At 34.2% G+C, this 21,622-nt stretch overlaps 1 protein-coding gene across 1 annotated transcript in view; it reads left to right on the forward strand.

Annotated features, from left to right (window-relative positions):
* LOC309838896 (disintegrin and metalloproteinase domain-containing protein 5-like) overlaps positions 1-21,622 on the forward strand; it is a gene marked incomplete at both ends in the record, with an annotated part of 144,038 nt that overhangs the window by 50,221 nt on the left and 72,195 nt on the right. The window contains 3 exons of the mRNA XM_082680312.1: positions 1,255-1,391; positions 5,153-5,336; positions 8,390-8,485. Coding sequence (XP_082536438.1) covers positions 1,255-1,391; positions 5,153-5,336; positions 8,390-8,485 — 417 coding nt within the window. The remainder of the gene's footprint in view (positions 1-1,254; positions 1,392-5,152; positions 5,337-8,389; positions 8,486-21,622) is intronic.

The following is a 21,622-nucleotide window of genomic DNA, read 5'->3' on the forward strand; positions in this document are numbered from 1 at the left end:
ACATCATGGATGCTTGCAAGTTGTGGCAGTTATGAATAAAACTGCTATAAACTTCTGTGCAGATAATAGAAATGTTTCAAAGGAAAACAGCAATACCTGTTGAGGGTGTATTAGTTATCTATTGCTATGTAACTGATTGTACCAAACCTTAGCACATGAAAACAACACAGTTCTGTGGGTCAGGAATCTAGGAGCAGCTTAGTTGGTGAAAACAAGATGTCAGCTAGGGCTGTAATTATCTCAAGGTTCAACACAGAGGGGATTTGCTTCCAAGCTCAGTCATGTGACTATGGGAAGACCTCAGAAAAAGTTTCCAAGCTCACTCACGAGGACCTCTCCACAGGCCTACTTCATGACAAAGTAGCTACCTTCCCCCAGAGCGAATGAGAGAGAGAGAGACCTAGAATCCAAGAAGTCAGTCTTTTAATAACTTATCTTGGAAATGATGACCCATCACTTCTGCTATATTCAGTTAATTAGAAGCAAGTCAGTAAGTCCAGCCTACACTCAATGGAGTGGGGATACACGGGATCATAAATGCCAGGAGGCAGGGACCCATTTTAGAGACTGTATACTACAAAGAGAATGTAGGATTGATTATTAAAATAAAAGATTAAAAGCATCTTGTTTAAAATAATTCAAAGAAGCGATATAGTGTGGTGTTTAAACTCTATTAGATTTGCTAAGATAGCTGGTATTGTCATTACGTAATAGTATCTTGAAATTAAACTGTAGTGTTACTCATCCATCCGTGTTTAATAATACTTACATAACTAGTACAATTGTGTCTACGTTAAGTATCTTGGCTGCATTAATGAATTTTAAAAATGAGTTTTATGTTTGGTAGTGTATATATGTCCATGCCACTCTCTCACTTTGTCACAGCTTACCCTTCCCCCTCCCCATATCCACAAGTCCATTCTCTAGTAGGTCTGTGTCTTTAATCCTGTGGGAAGCAGCCACATAGCACAGGGAGATCAGCTCCGTGCTTTGTGACCACCTAGAGGGGTGGGATAGGGAGGGTGGGAGGGAGGGAGATGCAAGAGGAAAGAGATATGGGAACATATATATATGTATAACTGATTCACTTTGTTATAAATTAGAAACTAACACACCATTGTAAAGCAATTATACTCCAATAAAGATGTTTAAAAAATGAGTTTTATGTATGAATGTTTGATTATAGTAAGTAACTTTTTATAACTGAATAAGATTCTTAGCTAACTATTTTTCTTTTATTTTCCTTATATTTAGTATTCAGAGGGTTTATCCTTGGAGTCATATGCTCTCAGTATTGTGCAGTTGCTTGGCCTTAACATGGGAATGAGTTATGATAATACTGAGATCTGCCATTGTTCAGGAGATGTTTGCGCAATGTCACCAAAAGCTGTGTAAGATCATTTTCTTTATTAAACACACAGTATACTTAAAAATTGTTTTTTGGTTAGGGACTTTATATTTCTATAACCAAACTGAATTAATTGACAATTATAGAACACTATATCCTACACTAGGATGCGCATTCTTTTCAAGTGCAGATGGAACACACGCCAAAATAAGACCCAGCACTCCCTCAGGCCTCTCCATGCCTGGGGACATTCTCTTCCTCCTTCCTACCTTCCAGAGTCTGGCTTGTATTTTTCTCTGCTGGCTAGATTGAAGGTGCCCTCTGGGGACAAGCCATATGAATTGTGTGATTTTAGTGATTCTATTTAAAGTTAAGTGCCTTGATACTGGCATTATACAATATAAGGATGAACAGTACAATTCAAGTTAAAAATGTATCTTTTTTTAATTTAGAAAGACATCAAGTCACAAATAAGTAAAACTATGCCCCACTGAGAGAGAGACTACTGAAGAAAAAGGCTTTTTCAAGATTTTAGTATCACTGATAATACTTTAAAACAATTTTGAAATCAGGTAGTACAAATCCCCAAGTTTTTTCATCTTTTCCCAAATTGTTTTGTTTATTCTAGGTCCTTTGTAGTTTCATATATATTTTATTATCAAATTTCCAATTTTTATGAAAACTGTTGAGAGTTTTAAAAATTGAAGTATAGTTATTTACAACATTATGGTAGTTCCAGGTATACAGCATAGTGATTCAGTATATTTACAGATTATATTCCATTATAAGTTATTACAAGATAATGGCTATAATTCCCTGTGCTATATATTTACTGTATCCTTGTTGCTTATCTGTTTTATACATACTAGTTTATATCTCTTAATGCCCTACTCCTAACTTGCTCCTCCCCTCCTCCCTCTCCCCTTTGGTAACCCCTTGTTTGTTTTCTGTATCTGTGAGTCTACTTCTGTTTTGCATATGTGTTCTTTTGTACTATTTTTTAGTTACCACATATAAGCGATACCATATGGTATTTGTCTTTCTCTATTTGACTTACTTCACTTAGTATGACAAATACCATACAGTATTTGTCTTTCTCTGTTTGACTTACTTCATTTAGTATGATAGTCTCTAGATCCATCCTTGTTGCTGCAAATGGAAGAATTTCATTCATTTTTATGGCTGAGTAATATTCTATACCATATCTTTTTCATCCATTCATCTGTGGATGGGCATTTGGGTTGCTTCCATATCTTGGGTATTATAAATAGTCAATTTTGGGAGAGTTACCATCTTAACAATACTGAGTCTTTTAATTCTTGAATCTGGTATATGTCTTCATTTATTTAGGTCTTTAATTTTCCCCAGCAATGTATGGTATTTTACAGTTTACATGTCTTGTACTTGTTTTGTTATATTTATTCTTAAACATTTTATTCTTTTTTGCTATTTTGAAAAGAACTGTTTTCTTAATTTCATTTTCAGAGTGCTCATTGCTAGTACATAGAAATATAATTTTTGTATGTTGACTTTGTGTGCTGCAAACTTCCTAAACTCAACAGAAATTCCAGGAGATTTTATTTGTTGATTACTTAAGATTTTCTGTAAACAATATCTTGTTGTCCATGAATAAGAACAGCTTTATGTTTTCCTCTCCATCTATTTTTGTGTAATTCCTTTTTCTTGCTTAATTGCACTTGAAATAAATTCAGCCCAATGTGAATCGACCTGGTGAGAGTGGGTACCCTTGCCTTGTTACCAATCTTAGGCATAGTTTTTTTTTTTTTAAATAAATGTCTTCTCTTCTAAAACAGTGTCTTTTATTCCCTGTAAATTGTGTTGTTTTATTTTTCTTCATCATTCCAGTAACTATCTGACTTATTTCATATACCTATTTCCTGATGTTTATACTTTTGGCCCCTAGCAGGCACTTGGTCTACGTTTCACTACACACCAGTTGCCTAGAAGAGTGCTTGGTAAATGTTTCCAATAATGACCTTTTAGCTCAGTATTCTTATTATTTCATTTTGTCCTGTGATGACTGAATCTATGTTATCCCAAATATCTGTGAAGGCACAAAGTAGATAATAACTAAATTACTTCTTCTCTGTGTGAAATTGTTCCTCAAAGGAATATCCTTTCATCATCTTTTTGAGTGTTGTATTTATATACACTATAAAAAATCAACTTTTGAGGTACGATTTGTCTACAATAAAATTCATACACTTTAAACTTTAAGTGTACAAGTTTATGACTGATAAATATATACAAATTACTGAACCAGTGTCAGTCAGGCTATGCAACATTTCCATCTCCACAGAAAGTTCTTTTGTGATCCTTGGCTGTCCTTTTTACCTTCCATCCTGCCCCAGTCAACAGCTGATCTGATTTCTATCACTACAATTGGTTTTACTGGCTCTAGAACATTAGGTAAATTGGATGATATGCACTCTCTTTTGAGTGTTCACTCTGTAAGGCTGTAATTTCTCTGAATTATTTAATTAATTAATTGAATATATTTATAATGGTTCCTTTCAAGTATTTGCCAAATCTAACACCTGGGCCATCTCAGTGTTGCTTACTATTGACTGCTTTTTTATTGACTATGGTTTACATTTTCTTATTTCTTTGTATGATTATTAGTAGTAGTAGCATATTGGATATTGTTTGATAGTACAATAGAAAGCCTAGATTCTCATTACCTTCCTCTGAAAAGCATTGATTCTTTTTCTACCAGGCAATTCAGTTATTGGGTAATCATTTTAAATTTTATGTGCTTGGTTTTATACTTCATTAACATGAGTCTATAGAAAACTCAAGGCATTTCCAAACCCCTCTAAAATGGCAGGCCTGAACTTCCAAACTTGGTTTCCTCTGGGGATGTTGTCAGGGCTTGAGTTTAGGCTCTAACTGTTAGGACTGATACAGAGTAGATTTTAGTATAGGGCAGAGGTCAGCCAACAATGATCTATAGGCTAAATTTGGCTGCCTGCCTGTTTTGTAAATTCATTTTGTAGGCTTACTGTTTTATGTGTTCTTCATGGCTGCTTTTGCACTACAGTGGCAGAGTTGAGTAGCTACAACAGAGCATATGGCATATAAGCCTATAATATTTACTGTGTGGCCCTTCACAGATAAGTTTGTCAGCTACTGGTCTAGGGCATAGTCTTTACTCTTAAATTGTATTCTTTCTAGGGTTTTAGTTGGATGCTGATATATTAGCAGACTACTAACAACTTTCTCACTCCATTAGGACAGGTATTCCTCTTGTCCCTCCCATGGTATAAATCAAACAACAGATTCTTGTTTGAAAAATGCCTAATTACAGAGAGCAAAAGTTCTAAAATATACTTTTAAAGATAATACAGACATGTTCATATTGATATTTACAGAAAAAATACAAAAAATATTAAATAAATAAAAAGTATATTAAATACCTAGGCCAAAAATTTTAAATTCAGTTGTTTGGCACTAAGAAGGTAAATAAAGAGTAACACAGTTCCTATGTTTAAACAATTAATAAAGATTTTAGGACAGGTAAATAATTGGTCTTCTTTAAAACAGGATGAATGGCAAAAGATTTTGGATTTTTTTTTTCATTACAAGAATTTTCTTGGTGAAATTTAAAAAGTGTGTTAAAAATGTTAGTATTTTTTAAATACTTTTATATTTTTAAACGTGTGCTTATTGTTATCCATGAGAATAATGCTCTTTAAATCTCTCTTGAAAACATCATACATTAGGAGAAATGTAGAGTTATACAGCAATAATTTTTGTCATACCCTTTTTTTTTTTATATTTTAGGCTATCTGAGGGTATAAAGGATTTTAGCACTTGTAGCTTGGATGACTTTAAATATTTTGCTGCACATTCTGGCCTTGAATGTCTTCATAAAATCCTTCCTGTTGAGCCAGTTTACAAACAGAGGCAGACGTGTGGCAATGGAAAGTTGGAATCGGGTGAAGAATGTGATTGCGGCACTTTACAGGTTAGTGGAAATTTTTTCAAAAATATTTTTTACTTCCTGTATATGTGAGTACGAGGTGGAAAAGAAGACCTTGTCTTTTAGAAGAAAAATTTTGAAAAATACCTTCTTTGGGGAAGATGGAAGCCTTTAAGTTTCCTAATTTTGCCATTTTTTGAAGTGGGGAGCAAACATCCTTTAGTTAATATTTGTCTTCAAATATTGTCTTCCTAAATTCTTTAGTGTATGCATCAGCTCTAATCTTATAATTAGTGACCACAAAGAGTGTATAAGGAGTTGCAGAAATATGCCTTTAACTACAAGCAGTAACAAAAAGACAAGAACATCTAAAGACTATAGACTATATAGCAAAATGCATCGTTTGCTATTATACGGAAAAAAAGTTTTGTATGGACAGGTTATGTTTCCCTTCAACACTGCAGTGGATGCTCCTGCCATTGCAGTAAGGGAAGATAAAGAAACACAAAGAAACACACAGTGAAACTGCAGTAAGGCACGAAAAAGAAACAGTGAGTGGAAAGGAAGATTAAAACTGTCTAATCAAATTCAACTTGGCCACGTGATTGGAGAATCCTAAACAATCTGCCCCCGAAGTCTGCTAAAGCTAATGAATGAATGCACGTGAACCCAAATTCCATGGAGTTCTATGTATAAACAATGAACAAATGTAAAATGAACTAAAATGTACAATTCCATATACATTGTTTCAAAAACATGAAATAGAGATAAATTTAACAGAATACGTGCAAGACCTGTACAATGAAAACTCACATTGCTCAGAGAAATGAAAGAAGATCGAGAGGGAGACATATCCCACTTTCATGGATTGGAAGACACAATATTGCCAAGATGTCAGCTCTACATCAACACTCCACACAATCCCAATCCCAACCCCACCATCGTTCTGTGGAAATTGACAAGCTGATACTATAATATATATGGAAATGCAAAGGACCTAGAATAGACAAAGCAATTAAAAAGAACAAAGGTGGAGCACATACACTAATTTTCTGTAAATTTCAAAATTTTCTATAAAGCAGAAATAATCAGTATAATGTGGTATTGGCCAAAGCATAAATATATCCCTTAATGAAACAGTATAGAGAATCCAAATATAAAATATTTATAAGGTCAGTTGATTCTCTGCCAATCAGAGATGTTAAGGCAGTTAAATGGGTGAAGAAAACCTTTCCAACAAAGGTATTGTATGAGCTAGATATCCACGTACATAAAAAGAAAACTTTGACATCTCACCATACACAAAAACTAACTTGAAATGGATCAAAGACCTAAATATAAAAGCGAAAATCCTAAAGCTCTTAGAGTAAAACACAGGAGACAGTCTTTTTGACTCTGTGATAGGCAGAACTTTCTTAGATAAGGCAAATAAGAATGAGGTTTTAAAGAAAAATATGTAAGTTGTACTTAATCAAATTTAGAAACTTTTTCTTTTAGGCTCTGTTAAGAAAAATAAAATGATAGACTCTGAAATGGGAGATTCAAAAGCCAATTCAAAGGACTTTTATTCAAATACATTGAAATACAATTATGGTTTCTGGTCTGACATGTGAGAAGTTTAGAAGTCACCACTTAATCCTTACAAGTAAAAAGCTAACCAACTTGGAAAAGAAATAGCTCTTCTTGCATCCATCAGAGATGTGAGGTCACAGAGCAAACCACTGCCCCACAAATTGGAAAAACCAACAGGTGGATGCAGAGAATCACAACTTAATAGAGTAGCAACCCACAAGCTAAAACCTTTTGGGAACCAGTATCTGGGTAGGAAAACCTGAACTGGAATTGACAAATTTCTGGAGTCTCAGTGTGTAGAACTCTGATAGTTTAAAACTCCAGGGGAACCCGATCATAGGAAGGTCCCCACACTTTTATGAGTTGTACCTGCAGAAACTTGAACTGTTTGTCACAGTGAATACTGGAGAGAAGTCTAATGCTTCTGACAGAGGGAGGGGAAAAGGAACCATTTTGAAATAGCCAGAGCATTCTATTCTTAAGAAAGTCTGCCCTTACAAATGGAGTTGTATTGAAAAAGAAAAAAAAAACCCAAACTAGAATAACCAAACATTTGATTAAGAGATACAGTAAGAAAAAAAGCTAACAAAGGAATATTTAAACTTTGAGTACATGAATACACGAGTCAATAGATGAAATAAATAGCCTTTTAAAAGTATAATATTGCTGCCTGTGGTGAAGCTGTTCATTGAAAATACCAATTAAAAATACCAGTAAGGGGCTTCCCTGGTGGCGCAGTGGTTGAGAGTCCACCTGCTGATGTAGGGGACACGGGTTCGTGCCCCGGTCCGGGAGGATCCCGCATGCCACGGAGGGGCTGGGCCCGTGAGCCGTGGCCGCTGGGCCTGCGCGTCCGGAGCCTGTGCTCCGCAACGGGAGAGGCCACAACGGTGAGAGGCCTGCGTACTGCAAACAAAAACAAAAACAAACAAAAAAATACCAGTAAGAAAAAACACAACACCAGGAAACTCAAACTTCTAATATTGGTAAATTACAGAGTTTAAAACAAACTTGCTACTGAAGACTGGAAAAGTTGATTGAAGGCACTGAATCTTGTAAAATACAAGTACGTATGGGGCCAGCATCCCAGTGAAATCTGGACAGACCAGACTGGCTTCTGGGACCACTTTTCTGGGGGCAGAAGTTTGGGGGTTTGCCATTTCAGACAGAAGCTGAGAGTCTGCCTGCTGGCAGTGTGTAAATAGATTTATTATGAAAGCAAGAATATAGGAAAAATTTAGAAGAGAATGGTAGCTAACAAGAAATCTAATAACTATTTCCTCTAAGTTTTTGGCTCCACAGTAGTATGTTAATATTGTTCAGATTATATGGAATGTAGTGAAATGACACATTTCTTTTACAACCTACTGGCTGAGATGTTGATTTCAATAAGTCTCATGTAAAGAGTGGAATTACAGAAACTGGTTTTTAAGAAATGCTCATACTTCGTAAATAAATTCTGTATTGTAGTTTTATTTGATTGTACCTAATCATGCATGACTGAGTAACAAAGCATTTGTTTCCAGAATTGTACACATCCAGACTGCTGTGATCCTAGAACATGTAGAAAGAAAAAAAATAAAATATGTGGTTCGGGGGAATGCTGCACACGAAATTGCAAGGTAGGAGGCAATCTGTATTTTATATGTTAGCATTAAATTTCTTTTTCTTAAAAAATTTATTTATTTATTTATTATTTTTGGCTATGTTGGGTCTTTGTTGCTGCATGCAGGCTCTCTCTAGTTGCGGCGAGCAGGGGCTACTCTTCATTGTGGTGCGCGGGCTTCTCATTGCAGTGGCTTCACGTGTGTAGAACGGGCTCTAGGCGCATGGGCTTCAGTAGTTGTGGTGCCTGGGCTCAGTAGCTGTGGTGCACGGGCTTAGTTGCTCCACGGCATGTGGGATCTCCCTGGACCAGGGCTCGAACCTGTGCCCCCTGCATTGGCAGGCGAATTCTTTTTTTTTTTTTTAATTTATTTATCTATTTTTGGCTGCATTGGGTCTTTGTTGCTGCGTGCGGGGTTTCTCTAGTTGTGTCGAGTGGGGGCTACTCTTTGTTGCGGTGTGTGGGCTTCTCATTGCGGTGGGTTCTCGTTGCAGAGTACAGGCTCTAGGTGCGTGGGCTTCAGTAGTTGTGGCTTGCAGGCTCTAGAGCACAGGCTCAGTAGTTGTAGCGCATGGGCTTAGTCGCTCCACAGCATGTGGGATCTTGCTGGACCAGGGCTCGAACCCGTGTCCCCTGCATTGGCAGGTGCATTCTTAACCACTGCGCCACCAGGGAAGTCCCATCATTAAATTTCTTGAAATACTTGTTCCAGGGAGATGGAAAACATGTCACTACTCTATGCAGTCCTTCCCATCTTATTATATGCAAGCAGCATTGGAGCCCCTGTCACACTTCAGTCCACTCTGTAATCTGTCATTTCTAGGACTCTCCTGTACATAATGCCTGATGCTTCTCTCTCCTGATTTGACTTCCCATTCCTATACCACATTACAAATCTTTCCTGTACCCACTGGGATTTCTCTGTGATCAACATACACCTTGGGCAACCTTCTTAAATTCTTATTTTATAAGACCATACTTAACATAGGGACAGGAAGTTAGACTAGTTCTTTTTGCTGGCTAACTTCTCTTTACTGTCTTCTGGTAAAAATCCTCTCTACCTTCACAATTCATTCAGTTACTGTTACAACCATTCAGTTCCTTTTAATGAAAGCATTTAACGAACCCCTGAAAATTGCCCAACACCCAGCACAATCCATTGGAACCCTAAGGAGAAAGAAACAAACTCTTGAACAAAGGTAAATGCACATATTCTTAAGACAGGAGGAAGAGCATGATTTAATCTTTAAAAAAATTTCCCCCAGGTTTTTCGATATAACCAACATATGATTCTTTAGTTTAAGATGTACAACGTAATGATTTGCTCTAAGTATGTATTGTGAAATGATGACCACAATAAGGTTAGTTAACACATCCACCACTTCACATACTGAGAACATTTAAGATTTACTATCTTAGCAACTTTTAAGTATATAATAACATTATTGTTAACTACAGTAATGCAGTACATTAGATCCCCAGATTTTTTTCATTTTATAGCTGAAAATTTGTACCCTTAACCTACATCTTCCCATTTTCCTCACCTAGCACCCACTGGCAACCACCAATCTACTCTCTGCTTTGAGGAGTTTGACTTTTTTACATTTCACATGTGAGATTATATAGTATTTCTCTTTCTCTTGTCTGACTTATTTCAATTAGCATAATGTCCTCCAGGTTCCTACATGTTGTCGCAAATGGCAAGATTTCCTTATTTTTTATGGCTGAATATTATTCCACACTACATTTCTTTTAATACATTAATCTATTGCTCGACACTTAGGTCATTTCCATATCTAGGCTATTGTGAGTAATGCTGCGATGAACATGGGGGTACACCTGCCTCTTCAAGACACTGTTATTATATCCTTCAGATATATATCCTGGATCAAAGTAGTTCTATTTTTAATTGAGAAACCTCCATATAGTTTCCCATAGTGACTGTAACAATTTACATTCCCTCCAAGAGTGTGCCAGGGTTCCCTTTTCTCCGCATCCTTGTAAACACTTGCCATTTGTTGCCTTTTTGACTACAGCCATTCTGACAGGTGTGAGGTGATATCTCATTGTGATTTTGATTTTCATTTCCCTGATTAGTGATGTTGAACATCTTTTCATGTGCCTGTTGGCCATCTGTGTGTCTTTTGAAAGATGCCTATTCAGGCTCTCTGTCCATTTCAAAATCAAGTTGTCCATCTACGTCTCTACAAATGACCCCATTTCGTTCCTTTTTATGGCTCATTAATATTCCATTGTATATATGTACCACATCTTCTTTGTCCATTCGTCTGTCAGTGGACATTTAGGTTGCTCCCATGACCTGGCTATTGTAAATGATGCCACAGTGAGCATTGGGGTGCATGTGTCTTTTTGAGTTATGGTTTTTCTGGGTATATACCCAGTAGTGGTATCGCTGGGTCATATGGTAATTCCAGTTTTAGTTTTTTAAGGAACCTCTACACTGTTCTCCACAGTGGCTGTATCAATTTACATTCCCACCAACAGTGCAAGAGGATTCCCTTTTCTTCACACCCTCTCCAGCATTTATTATTTGTAGATTTTTTGATGATGGCCATTCTGACCAGTAGAGACTGTCATACAGAGTGAAGTAAGTCAGAAAGAGAAAAACAAATATCATATATTAAGGCATATATGTGGAATCTAGAAAAATGGTACAGATGAACCTATTTGCAATGCAGAAATTGAGACACAGAAGTAGAGAAGAAACGTGTGGGCACCAAGGGGTGAAAAGGGGGGGTGGGATGAATTGGGAGAGTGGGATTGACATATGTACACTAATATGTATAAAATAGATAACTAATGAGAACCTGCTGTATAGCACAGGGAACTCCACTTCTCTGTACAGTAGAAACTAACACAACATTGTAAAACAGCTATACCCCAATAAAAATTTTTTTTTAATTTTAAAATAAAAATTAAATTTAAAAAAAGGGAAAAAAATAAAATCAAGTTTTTGTTTTGTTTGCTTGTTTGTTTTTTTAATATTGAGTCATCTGAGTTCATTTTATATTTTGGATATTAACCCCTTAACAAACATATTTGCAAATATCTTCTCCCATTCAGTTGGTTGCCTTTTTGTTTTCGTGATGGTTTCCTTCATTGTGCGGAAGATTTTGTTTGAATGAGTCCCATTTCTTTATTTTTGCTTTTTATACCCTTGCCTGAGGAGACAGATCCATTAAAAATATTGCTAAATTCAAAGTCAAAGAGTGTACTGCTTATGTTTTCTTCTAGGAGTTTTATGGTTTCTGGTCTTGCATTTAGGTCTTTAATCCATTTTGAGTTTATTCTTGTATATGATGTAATATACACACATGATATACAAAAATTTCATTCTTTTAGGTGGAGGTGTCCAGTTTTCCCAACATGGCTTATTAAAGAGACTGTTGTTTCACCATTGTATACCTTCTTGCCTCCTTTGTCATAGATTAATTGACCATATGTGTATGATTTATTTCTGAGCTCTCTATTCTGTTCCATTGATTTATACCTGTTTTTGTGTCAGTAGCATACTGTTTTGATTACTGTAGCTTTGTAAAATAGAAGTCAGGGAGTGTGATAACTCTAGTTCTTTTTTTCTCAAGATTGCTTTGGCTGCTAGGGGTCTTTTGTGGTTCCATACACATTTTAGAATTCTTTGTTCTAGTTCTGAGAAAAATGTCATGAGTATTTTGCTAGGGATTGCATTCAATCTGTAGATTGCTTTGGGTAGTACAGTTATTTTAACATTAATTCTTCCAATCCATGAACATGGTATATCTGTCCATTTATTTGTATGTATTCATCAATGTCTTATAGTTTTCAGAGTATAGGTCTTTCACTTCCTTGGTTAAATTTATTCTTAGGTATTTTATTCTTTTTGATGTGATTGTAGATGAGATTGTTGCATATGTATTTAGCTCTGAGTTGAGTCTCTTATAAGTAGCTTATAGATGCGTCTTGTTTTTTTTTTTTTATCCAGTCAGCCTTTTGATTGCAGCATTTAGTCCTTTGACATTTAAAGGGGTTATTGATAGCTATGTACTTATTGATATTTTGTTTCTTGCTTTCTGGTTGTTTCTGTAATTCTTCTCTCTTTTCTTTCTCTTTTAGTTTCTTCCCTTGCAGTTTGATGATTTTCTTTAGTGTTATGTGTGGGCTCCTTTCTCTCTAATTTTTGTATATCTATTGTAGTTTTTGATTTGGGTTACCATACACCATCATATATGTTGACCTATAGCTACACCTATTTGTTTTAAACTGATAGTCATTCAAATTCAAACACAATTCTAAAAGATCTACATTTTTTACCCTCCCCCCATATACATTTTGTGTTTTTGATGTCATATTTTACATCTTCATGACTATCCCTTATATGTTTATTGTAGCTATAGTTGATTTTTACAATTTTTGTCTTTTAACCTTGATACTAGATTATTTAAGTGGTTGATCCACTGCCTTAACTATGTATTTGCCTTTACCAGGGAGATTTTTCACTTCCTATATTTTCTTATTTCTTGTTGTAGCCTTTTATTTTTCACTTAAAGAAGATCCTTTAACATTTCTTGTAAGGTTGGTTTAGTAGTGATGAACTCTTCATTTTTGCTTGTCTTGGAAAAGTCTTATCTCTTTTTCAATTCAGAATGATAACCTTGCAGGGTAGAATATTCTAGGTTGTAGATTTTTTTTTTTCTTTCAGCACGTTAAATATATCATACCACTCTCTTCTGTGGTGGAAAGTTTCTTTAGAAAAATAAGCTAAGAGCCTTATTTGGCTTCCCTTGTATGTGACTTTGTCTCTTGCTGCCTTTACAATTTTCTCTTTATCTTTAACTCTTGCTATTTTAATTATGATAATTCTTAATGTGGGTCTCTTTGGGATCATCTTGTTTGGGATTCTCTGTGATTCCTTTACCTGGATACCTGTTTCCTTCTTTAGGTTAGGGAAGTTTTCAGCCATAATTTCATCATATAAAGTCTAAAAGTTAAATTTATTCCCAAGTAATATAATGTTTTTGATACTATTATAAGTGGGATTTAAAATTTTTCTTTTTCATATATTTTGTTATAAATGGATAGAAATGATTTTAGTAGTTTGATTTTGTATCCTGCAACTTTACTCAATTTGTGTATCAGTTCTAATGGATTTTTTTTGTGGTTCTTTAGGATTTTCTGTATATAAGATCATGTCATGTGAAAACAGCGACAATTTTACTTCTTCCTTTCTGATTTGAGTGCCTTTTATTTCTTTTTCTTGCCTAATTGCTTTGGCTGGAACTTCCAGTACTGTGCTGAATAGGAGTGGTGATAGTGGATACCTCCGTTTATTCCTGATCTTAGAGGAAAAGATTTCAGCTTTTCACTATTGGGTATAATGTTAGCTAAAGTTTGTCATATATAGCTCTTATTATGTTGAGATATGTTCTTTCTATACCCAATTTTTTGAGTGTTTATCATGAAAGAGTGTTGAATTTTGTCAAATGTTTTTTTCTGCATCTCTTCAGCAGATTTATGAATTTTACTCTTAATTTTATTAATGGGGTGTATTGCATTTATTGATACCTGTATGTTGAATCATTCTTGTATCTAAGGTATAAATCCCACTTGACCATGGTGTTTGATCCTTTCAATATGCTGTTGAATTTGGTGTGCTAGCATTTTCTTCAGAATGTTTTTCATCTGTATTCACCAGGGATATTGGCCTGCAATTTTCTTTTCTTCTGGTGTCCTTATCTGTCTTTAGTACTGGGGTAATGCTGGCCTTGGAAAACAAGTTTGGAAGTATTCCCTCCTTTTTAATTTTTTGGAAGAGTTGGAGAAGGATTAGTATTTTTCTTTAAATATTTCATAGAATTCGCTTGTGAAACCATCTGGTCCTGGGCTTTTCTTAGGAGGTTTTAAAAACAAATTTAGTCCCTATAGTTAGGATTAGTCAGTTCGAGTTTTCCATTTCTTCATGATTCAGTCTTGGTAGATTGTGTGTTTCTTGGAACGTATACATTTCTTCTAGGTCACACACTTTGTCAGCATATAATTCTTCATAGTAGCTTCTTATGATCCTTTGTATTTCTACAGTATCAGATTTAGTGTCTCTTCTTTCATTCATAATTTTATTTTATTGAGGCCTGTCTTTTTTTACTTGGTTAGTCTAACTAAAGTTTTGCCATTTTGGATTTCAAAAATCCAACTCCTAGTTTTATTGATCTTCTCTATTTTCTTTTTAGTCTCTATTTCATTTATTTCCCCTCTAATCTTTGTTCTTTTCTACCTTTTGCTAACTTTGGGTTTACTTTATTCCTCCTTTTCTTATTCCTTTAGGTGTAATGTTGGGTTGTTTATTTGAGATATTTCCCTTTTTTAATGTGGACATTTATTGCTATAAACGTAACTCTTATAACTGCTTTTGCGACATCTCATATATTTTGGTATATTGTTTTTGTTTTTCTCTGTTTCAGGATTCTTTCTGATTTTTCTTTTATTTCTCCTTGATCTATTGGTCGTTCAGGAGTGTTATGTTTAATTCTGCATTTTCTGAATTTTCCACTTTTTCCTCTTTTATTGGTTTCTAGTTTCATAGCACTGTAAAATACACAAAATATTATTTCAGTCTTAAGTTTCTTAAAACTTGCCTGTGACCACCATATATCCTATTGTAGAGAATGATACATGTGCTTTTGAGAAGAATTTGTATTTTTTTCCATTGGAAATAATGTCCTATATATGTCTCAAGGTCTATTTGATCTATAATGTTATTCAGGTCTGCTATTTTCTTACTTTCTTTCCGGTTGATTTATCCAATGTTAAAAGTAGGGTATTGAAGTCCCCTTCTGTTATTGTATTGTTGTCTACTTTTCCCTTCAGTCTGTCAATATTTGCTTAAAGTTTTTAGGTGCTCCAATATTTGTTGCATGTATAGTTACAAGTGTTATGTTCTCTTGATGGATTGATCCCTTTATCGTTTTATAATGACCTTCTTTGTCTTTTGTGACTGATTTGACTGAAAGTCTATTTTGTCTAATATAAGTGCAGTAAACCCTGCTTTCTTTTGGTTAGCATTTGCATGGAATATCTTTTTCTTCCTTTCACTTTCAGCTTAGGCATATTCTTAAAGCTAAATTGAGTTTCTTGACTGTTGAATCTTTTTTTTTTTCTCTATCCATTTTCCATTCTGTATATTTTGATTGGAGAATTTAATCTGTTTACATTTAAAGTAATTATTGATAGGCAAGGACTTTCTATTGCCATCTTGTTAGTTGTTTTCTGTTTTTTAAAGTTCCTTTTTCTTTTCTGTTTTCCATTTTGATTTATTTTTTGTAGTGATATATTTTAATTTGTGTATCTATTATAGATTACCTCTTTGTGAATACCATGATGCTTATAAAGATATTTTATAGATATAACAGTATATTTTAAGCTGCTAATAACAACCCATCTTCTATAAATACAAAAGCTTTGCATTTTTAATTCTCCTCCTCCTATATTTTATGCATTTAATATCACACCTTGTATTTTTTATATTGTGAGTCCATTAACAAATTATTATAACTATGTTTATTTCATAATACTTTTGTAGTAGAGATAAATGTGATTTGTCATGATTACAGTAGTAGTATATTCTGAATTCGACTATATATTTACATTTACCAGTGAGTTTTACACTTTTATATATTTTCATGACTTAATGTCCTCTTATAATTTGATGAACTCCTTGTTGGATTTCTTATAAGCAGGTCTGGAGGTGATGAACCCTCTTACCTTTTATTTGTCTGGAATTGTCTTTATCTCTCCTTAATTTTTGAAGGTCACTTTGCTTTGTATAGTTTTCTTGGTTGGCAATTTTTTCTTTTAGTATTTTGAATGTTTCATCCCCCTCCATCCTGGTTTGCAACATTTCTGCAGAGAAATCCACTGATAACCTTATGGATTCCTTTATATGTAATGAGTAATTTTTATCTTGCTGCTTCAAAAATTTTCTTTTGACTTTTAACATTTTGGTTATAATTTGTCTTAGGGGAATATATTTTAGGTTTTTCTTGTTTGGAGACCTTTTAGCCTTCTGTTCCTAGCTGTCCGTATGTCTCCCAAGATTTGGGAAGTTTTCAGCTATTATTTCTTTAAAAATCTTTCTGCTCCTTTCTCTCTGTTTTCCCCTTCAGGAGCTCTCATGAATGTTCATTTGCTTGATAAGCTACCATAATTCAGGTAGGTGTTCTTTACTTTTTTATTATTTTTGGTTGTTGTTGTTTCTCTACTAGATAATTGGAAATAAACAATATTCAGGTTCACTTACTGTTGCTTCTGCATGATTGATTCTGCTTTTGAAGTCTTTTATTAAATTTTTATTTTTATTATTGTTTCTTCAACTCTACAATTTCTGTTTGGTTCTTTTTGATGGTTACACTTTCTTTATTCCTCCATTTTGCTCTTGCAGTTTTTTCAATTTCCTCTGGTTATCTACCTATGTTCTCTTACATTTCTTCATCAAGGTTCTTTAAGATGATTATTAAAAAATCTTTCCACAAATTAAAGCCCAGATTTAGATAGCTTCCCTGGTGAATATTACCAAACATTTAAAGAAGAAACAATAGCAATATACCACAATCTCTCCCAGAAAATATAAGAGAAAGGGATACTTTAAAACTCATTTTAGGGCTTCCCTGGTAGTGCAGTGGTTAAGAATCCACCTGCCAATGCAGGGGGCATGGGTTTGAGTGCTGGTCTGGGAAGATCCCACATGCTGTGGAGCAACTAAGCCTGTGCACCACAACTACTGAGCCTGTGCTCTGGAACCTGTGAGCCACAACTACTGAGCCTGCCTGCCACAACTACTGAAGCCCATGTACCTAGAGCCCGTGCTCCACAACAAAGAGTAGTTCCTGCTCACCACAACTAGAGAAAGCCCACGCGCAGCAACAAAGACCCAACGCAGCCAAAAATAAATAAATAAATAAATTTATTTTAAAAAAATAAATAAGAAAAATAACTCATTTTAAAGGACAGTATTACCCTGACACCAGATGAAAGCCTCACAGGGAGACTATAGACCAATATTCCTCATGAATGTCAATGCAAAAACCCTTTTAAAATTACAAACAGAATCCAGAAACATGAAAAGAATGCCACCATGACCAAGAGGGATTTATTTCAGTACTGCAAGTTTGTTTAATTAATGTAGCACACCATATTATTTAAATAAAGGAAAAGAAAGTACATGATCATCTCAGAAGATTCAGTGAAAGGATATAACAAATGTAATAACCACTCATTTATAAAATTATCCACAAATTATAAATAGGGAGAAACTTAACCTGATACAGGTCATCTATGAAATACCTACAGCTAACATCATACTAATATCAAAATTCTGAGTACTTTCCTCGTAAAATCAGACACAGAGCAAGGAGGTGTAGGCTCTCATCACCTCTATTCAATGCTGTACTAGAGACTGTAGAAAGTATAGTCAGGTAAGAAAAAGAAATAAAAGTCCAATTTGGAGGGAGGAAGTACACGTCTCTCTGCAGATGACATGATCCTGCATGTATGTAATAATCCTAAGGAATTCATCAAAAATAGCTTTGAAAGCAAATGAGTTTATAAAAGTCACAAGATACACAGTCACTATACAAAAATGAATTGAATTTCTGTGTAATTGCAGTGAACAATCTGAAAATGAAATTAGAAAAGCAATTCCATTCACAGTAGCATAAGAATACTCTTAATAAAAGAAATGCAAAACAGATTCACTTAACACAATTTTGAGGAAAAGAAAAAATCTAAGTGAAGTTGGAATATTCCATGTGAATGGATTGGAAACTCAGAATTGTTAAGATGGCAATTTTTTCCTTTCTCGGTGGTCCCCAGTAGTATCTCTAGGTTTAATGAATCAGTAGAGAACTCACAGTTCTCAGCATATAGCTTACTTGTGACTGTGATTTATTAAAGCCAAAGGACACAAAGAAAAATCAGCAAAGGCTATCTTTCCATTTACTTGTTTTTCATCATGGATTTCGTTCATCAATGTTTTATAATTTTCAATGTGCAGATCTTATATATCCTTAATAAAAATTATTCCTAAGCATTTTATTCTTTTTGAGGCTATTGTAAATAGGATTTTTTCTTAATTTGTTGTGTAGATAGCTCATTTTTATTGTAAAGAAACACAACTATTTTTGTATGTTGATTTTGTATCTTGCAACTTTAAATAATTAAGTTATTATTTTTAACAGTTGTTTTGGTGAAGTCTTTAACCTTTTCTATATATAGCATAATGCAAACAGAGACAATTTGACTTCTTTCCTTCCAATTTGGATGTCTTTTATTTCTTGCCTCATTGCTCTGGCTAGGACTTCCAGTACTAAGTTGAACAGGAGTAGTGAGAGAGGGCATCCTTGGCTTGTTAGCTATGGGATTGTCATATATGGCCTTTATTATGTTGAGGTGCATTCCTTCCTATAGCTAAGTTGATAGTTTTTCATCATGAAAATATATTAAATTTTGGCAAATGCTTTTGCTGTATCTGTTGAGATAATCATGTTATTTTTATCCTTAATTCTGTTAATGTAGTGTATGGCATTTATTGACTTGGGTATGTTCAGCCATCCTTGCATCCTAGGGCTATATCTCATTTGATGATGGTGTATGAACATTTTAATGTGCCATTGAACTTGGTTTGCTAGTATTTTGTTGAGGACTTTTGCATCTATGTTCATCAGGCTGTTCATCAGGTCAAAACTACTTTGGCATATAGTTTTCTTTTCTTGTGGTGTCCTTGTCTGACTTTGGTCTGAGGGTAATTCTGGCCTTGTAAAATGAGTTTGAAAGTGTTTTTTCCTCTTCAATTTTTTGGAAGAGATTAAGAAGGATTGGCCTTAATTTTTCCTTAAATGTTTGATAGAATTCAACTGTGAAGCCATCTGATCCTGGGCTTTTCTTTTATGGGAGGTTTTTGATAACTGACTCACTCTGTTTGCTCATTATTGGTTTGTTCAGATTTCCTATTTCTTCATGATTCAATCTTGGAAGATCATTTCTAGGTTTCTTCTAGTTTATAAACTTTGATTATAATTGTAGTCTCTTATAATCCCTTGTATTTCTGTGCTATCTGTTATAATGCCACCTCTTTCATTTTTAATTTATATCAATTGTCTCCTTTTTTTTTTCTCAGTTAGCCTAGCTAAAAGTTTGCCAATTTTATCTTTTCAAAAACCCAGCTCTTAGTTTTTGTCACTTTTTAAAATTGTTTTTCAAATCTCTATTTCACTTATTTCTGCTCTAATATATATTATTGCCTTCCTTCTGCTAACTTTGAGCTTAGTTGGTTCTTCTTTTTCTAGTTCCTTGAAGTGTTAGGTAGGTTGTTTGTCTGAGATCATTTTTTGAATATAGGTGTTTATTATTATGAAAGTTCTACTCAGAAGTAAATTTCCTGCATCCCTTTGGTTTTGGAATGTTGTTATTTCCATTTTTCATTTTCTCAAAGTATTTTTGCTTCCTTTTAATTTCTATGTTGACACAATTGTTTTTTTCAGTAGTGTATTGTTTAATTTTCATAAATTTGTGAATTTTCAAGTTTTCTTTCATTGTAGTTGGAAAAGATGCTTGATATGATTTCAGTCTTTTTAAATTTGTTAGGACTTGTTTTTGGCCTATGCTGTATCTTGGAGAATGTTCTATGTGCACTTGAGGAGCATATATATTCTGCTGCTATTGGATGGAACATTCTGTGTATGTTTGTTAGGTCCATTAGGTCTATAATGTGGTTAAAGTCCATTGTTTTCTTATGGATTTTTCTGTTATGGATGATCTAACCGATATTGAAAGTATGGTAATGAAGTCACCCATTATTATTACTGTATTTGTGACTGTTTCTTCAGTTCTGTTAATGTTCGCTTTGTATATTTAGGTATTCTAAGGTTGGGTGCATATGTATTTGTAATTGTTATAAATATTGTTTATTTAAGTTCTTAAAGTCTGTGTTATCTGATATAAATGTGGCCTCCCTGCTCTCTCTGATTGCCATTTGTATGAACTAGTTAATTCCATCCCTTCACTTTCAGTTTATGTGTATCCTGAAGGCTTAAATGAGTTTTTTATAGGCAGCACATAGTTGAATTTTGTTTTTTATTCATTCATCTACTCTATGTCTTTTGATTGTTGAATGTAATTCATTTACTTTCAAAGTAATTATTGATAAGGAAGGATTTGCTATTGCCATAGTGTTTTCTGTTTGTTTTGTAGTTCTTTTGTCCCATTTTTCCTCTCTCACAGTCTTACTTTGTGATTTTTTTTTGTGGTGGTATGCTTTGATTCATTTCTCTTTATATTTTGTGTTTTGACTAAAAGTATTTTCTTTGTGATTTTCGCAAGGCTTACACAAAACATTTTATAGTCATAACAGCCTATTTAAGCTGATAATGTCTTCAATTTCATACAAAAACTCTAAGCTTTTACTTCTCTCCCCCCACATTTCATGCTATTAGTCATATTTTTACATTTAAAACTATTGTGTATCCATGAACAAATTGTTGCAGCTACAGTTATTTTTAATGCTTTTGTCTTTTAACTTTTATACCAGAGTTAAAAGTAATTTACTATACCACCATATTATGTATAGTATTGGAGTATCTGAATTTTATTGAATACTTACTTTTGCCAGTGGATTTTATCCTTTCATATGTTTTCATGATGCTATTTGGCATGTTTTCATTTTGACTTGAAGAACCTTCTTTAAAGAGCCTTTTTTTTTTTGGTAAGACAGGTCTAGTGGTGATGAACTTCCTCAGCATAGGTCTTTCTGGGAAAGTCTTATCTCTTCTTCATTTCTGAAGGGCAGCTTTACCAGGTACAGTATTCTTGGTTGGCAGAGTTTTTTCTTTGAAAATATCCTCCCACTTTCTGAACTGCAAGGTTTCTGCTGAGTAGTCTTACAGTCTTATGTGGATTCCCTTGTGATAAGTTTCTTTCTTCTTCTGTCAGTATTTCTTTATTAAGTAAGCTTTCTGCTCTTTCTCTTTGCTCCTTCTGGGATTCCCATATGCATAGGTTGTTTCTTTCGACAATGTTCCATATATACCATAGAATTTATTTTTTTTCTTCTTTGTTCTTCCAACTGGATAATTTCAAATAATTGTCTTTGAATTCACTGTTTCTTCTG

This window comes from Grampus griseus (genome assembly GCF_964374135.1).
Source record: "Grampus griseus genome assembly, chromosome: 21".
NCBI classification, from domain to species: Eukaryota; Metazoa; Chordata; class Mammalia; order Artiodactyla; family Delphinidae; genus Grampus; species Grampus griseus.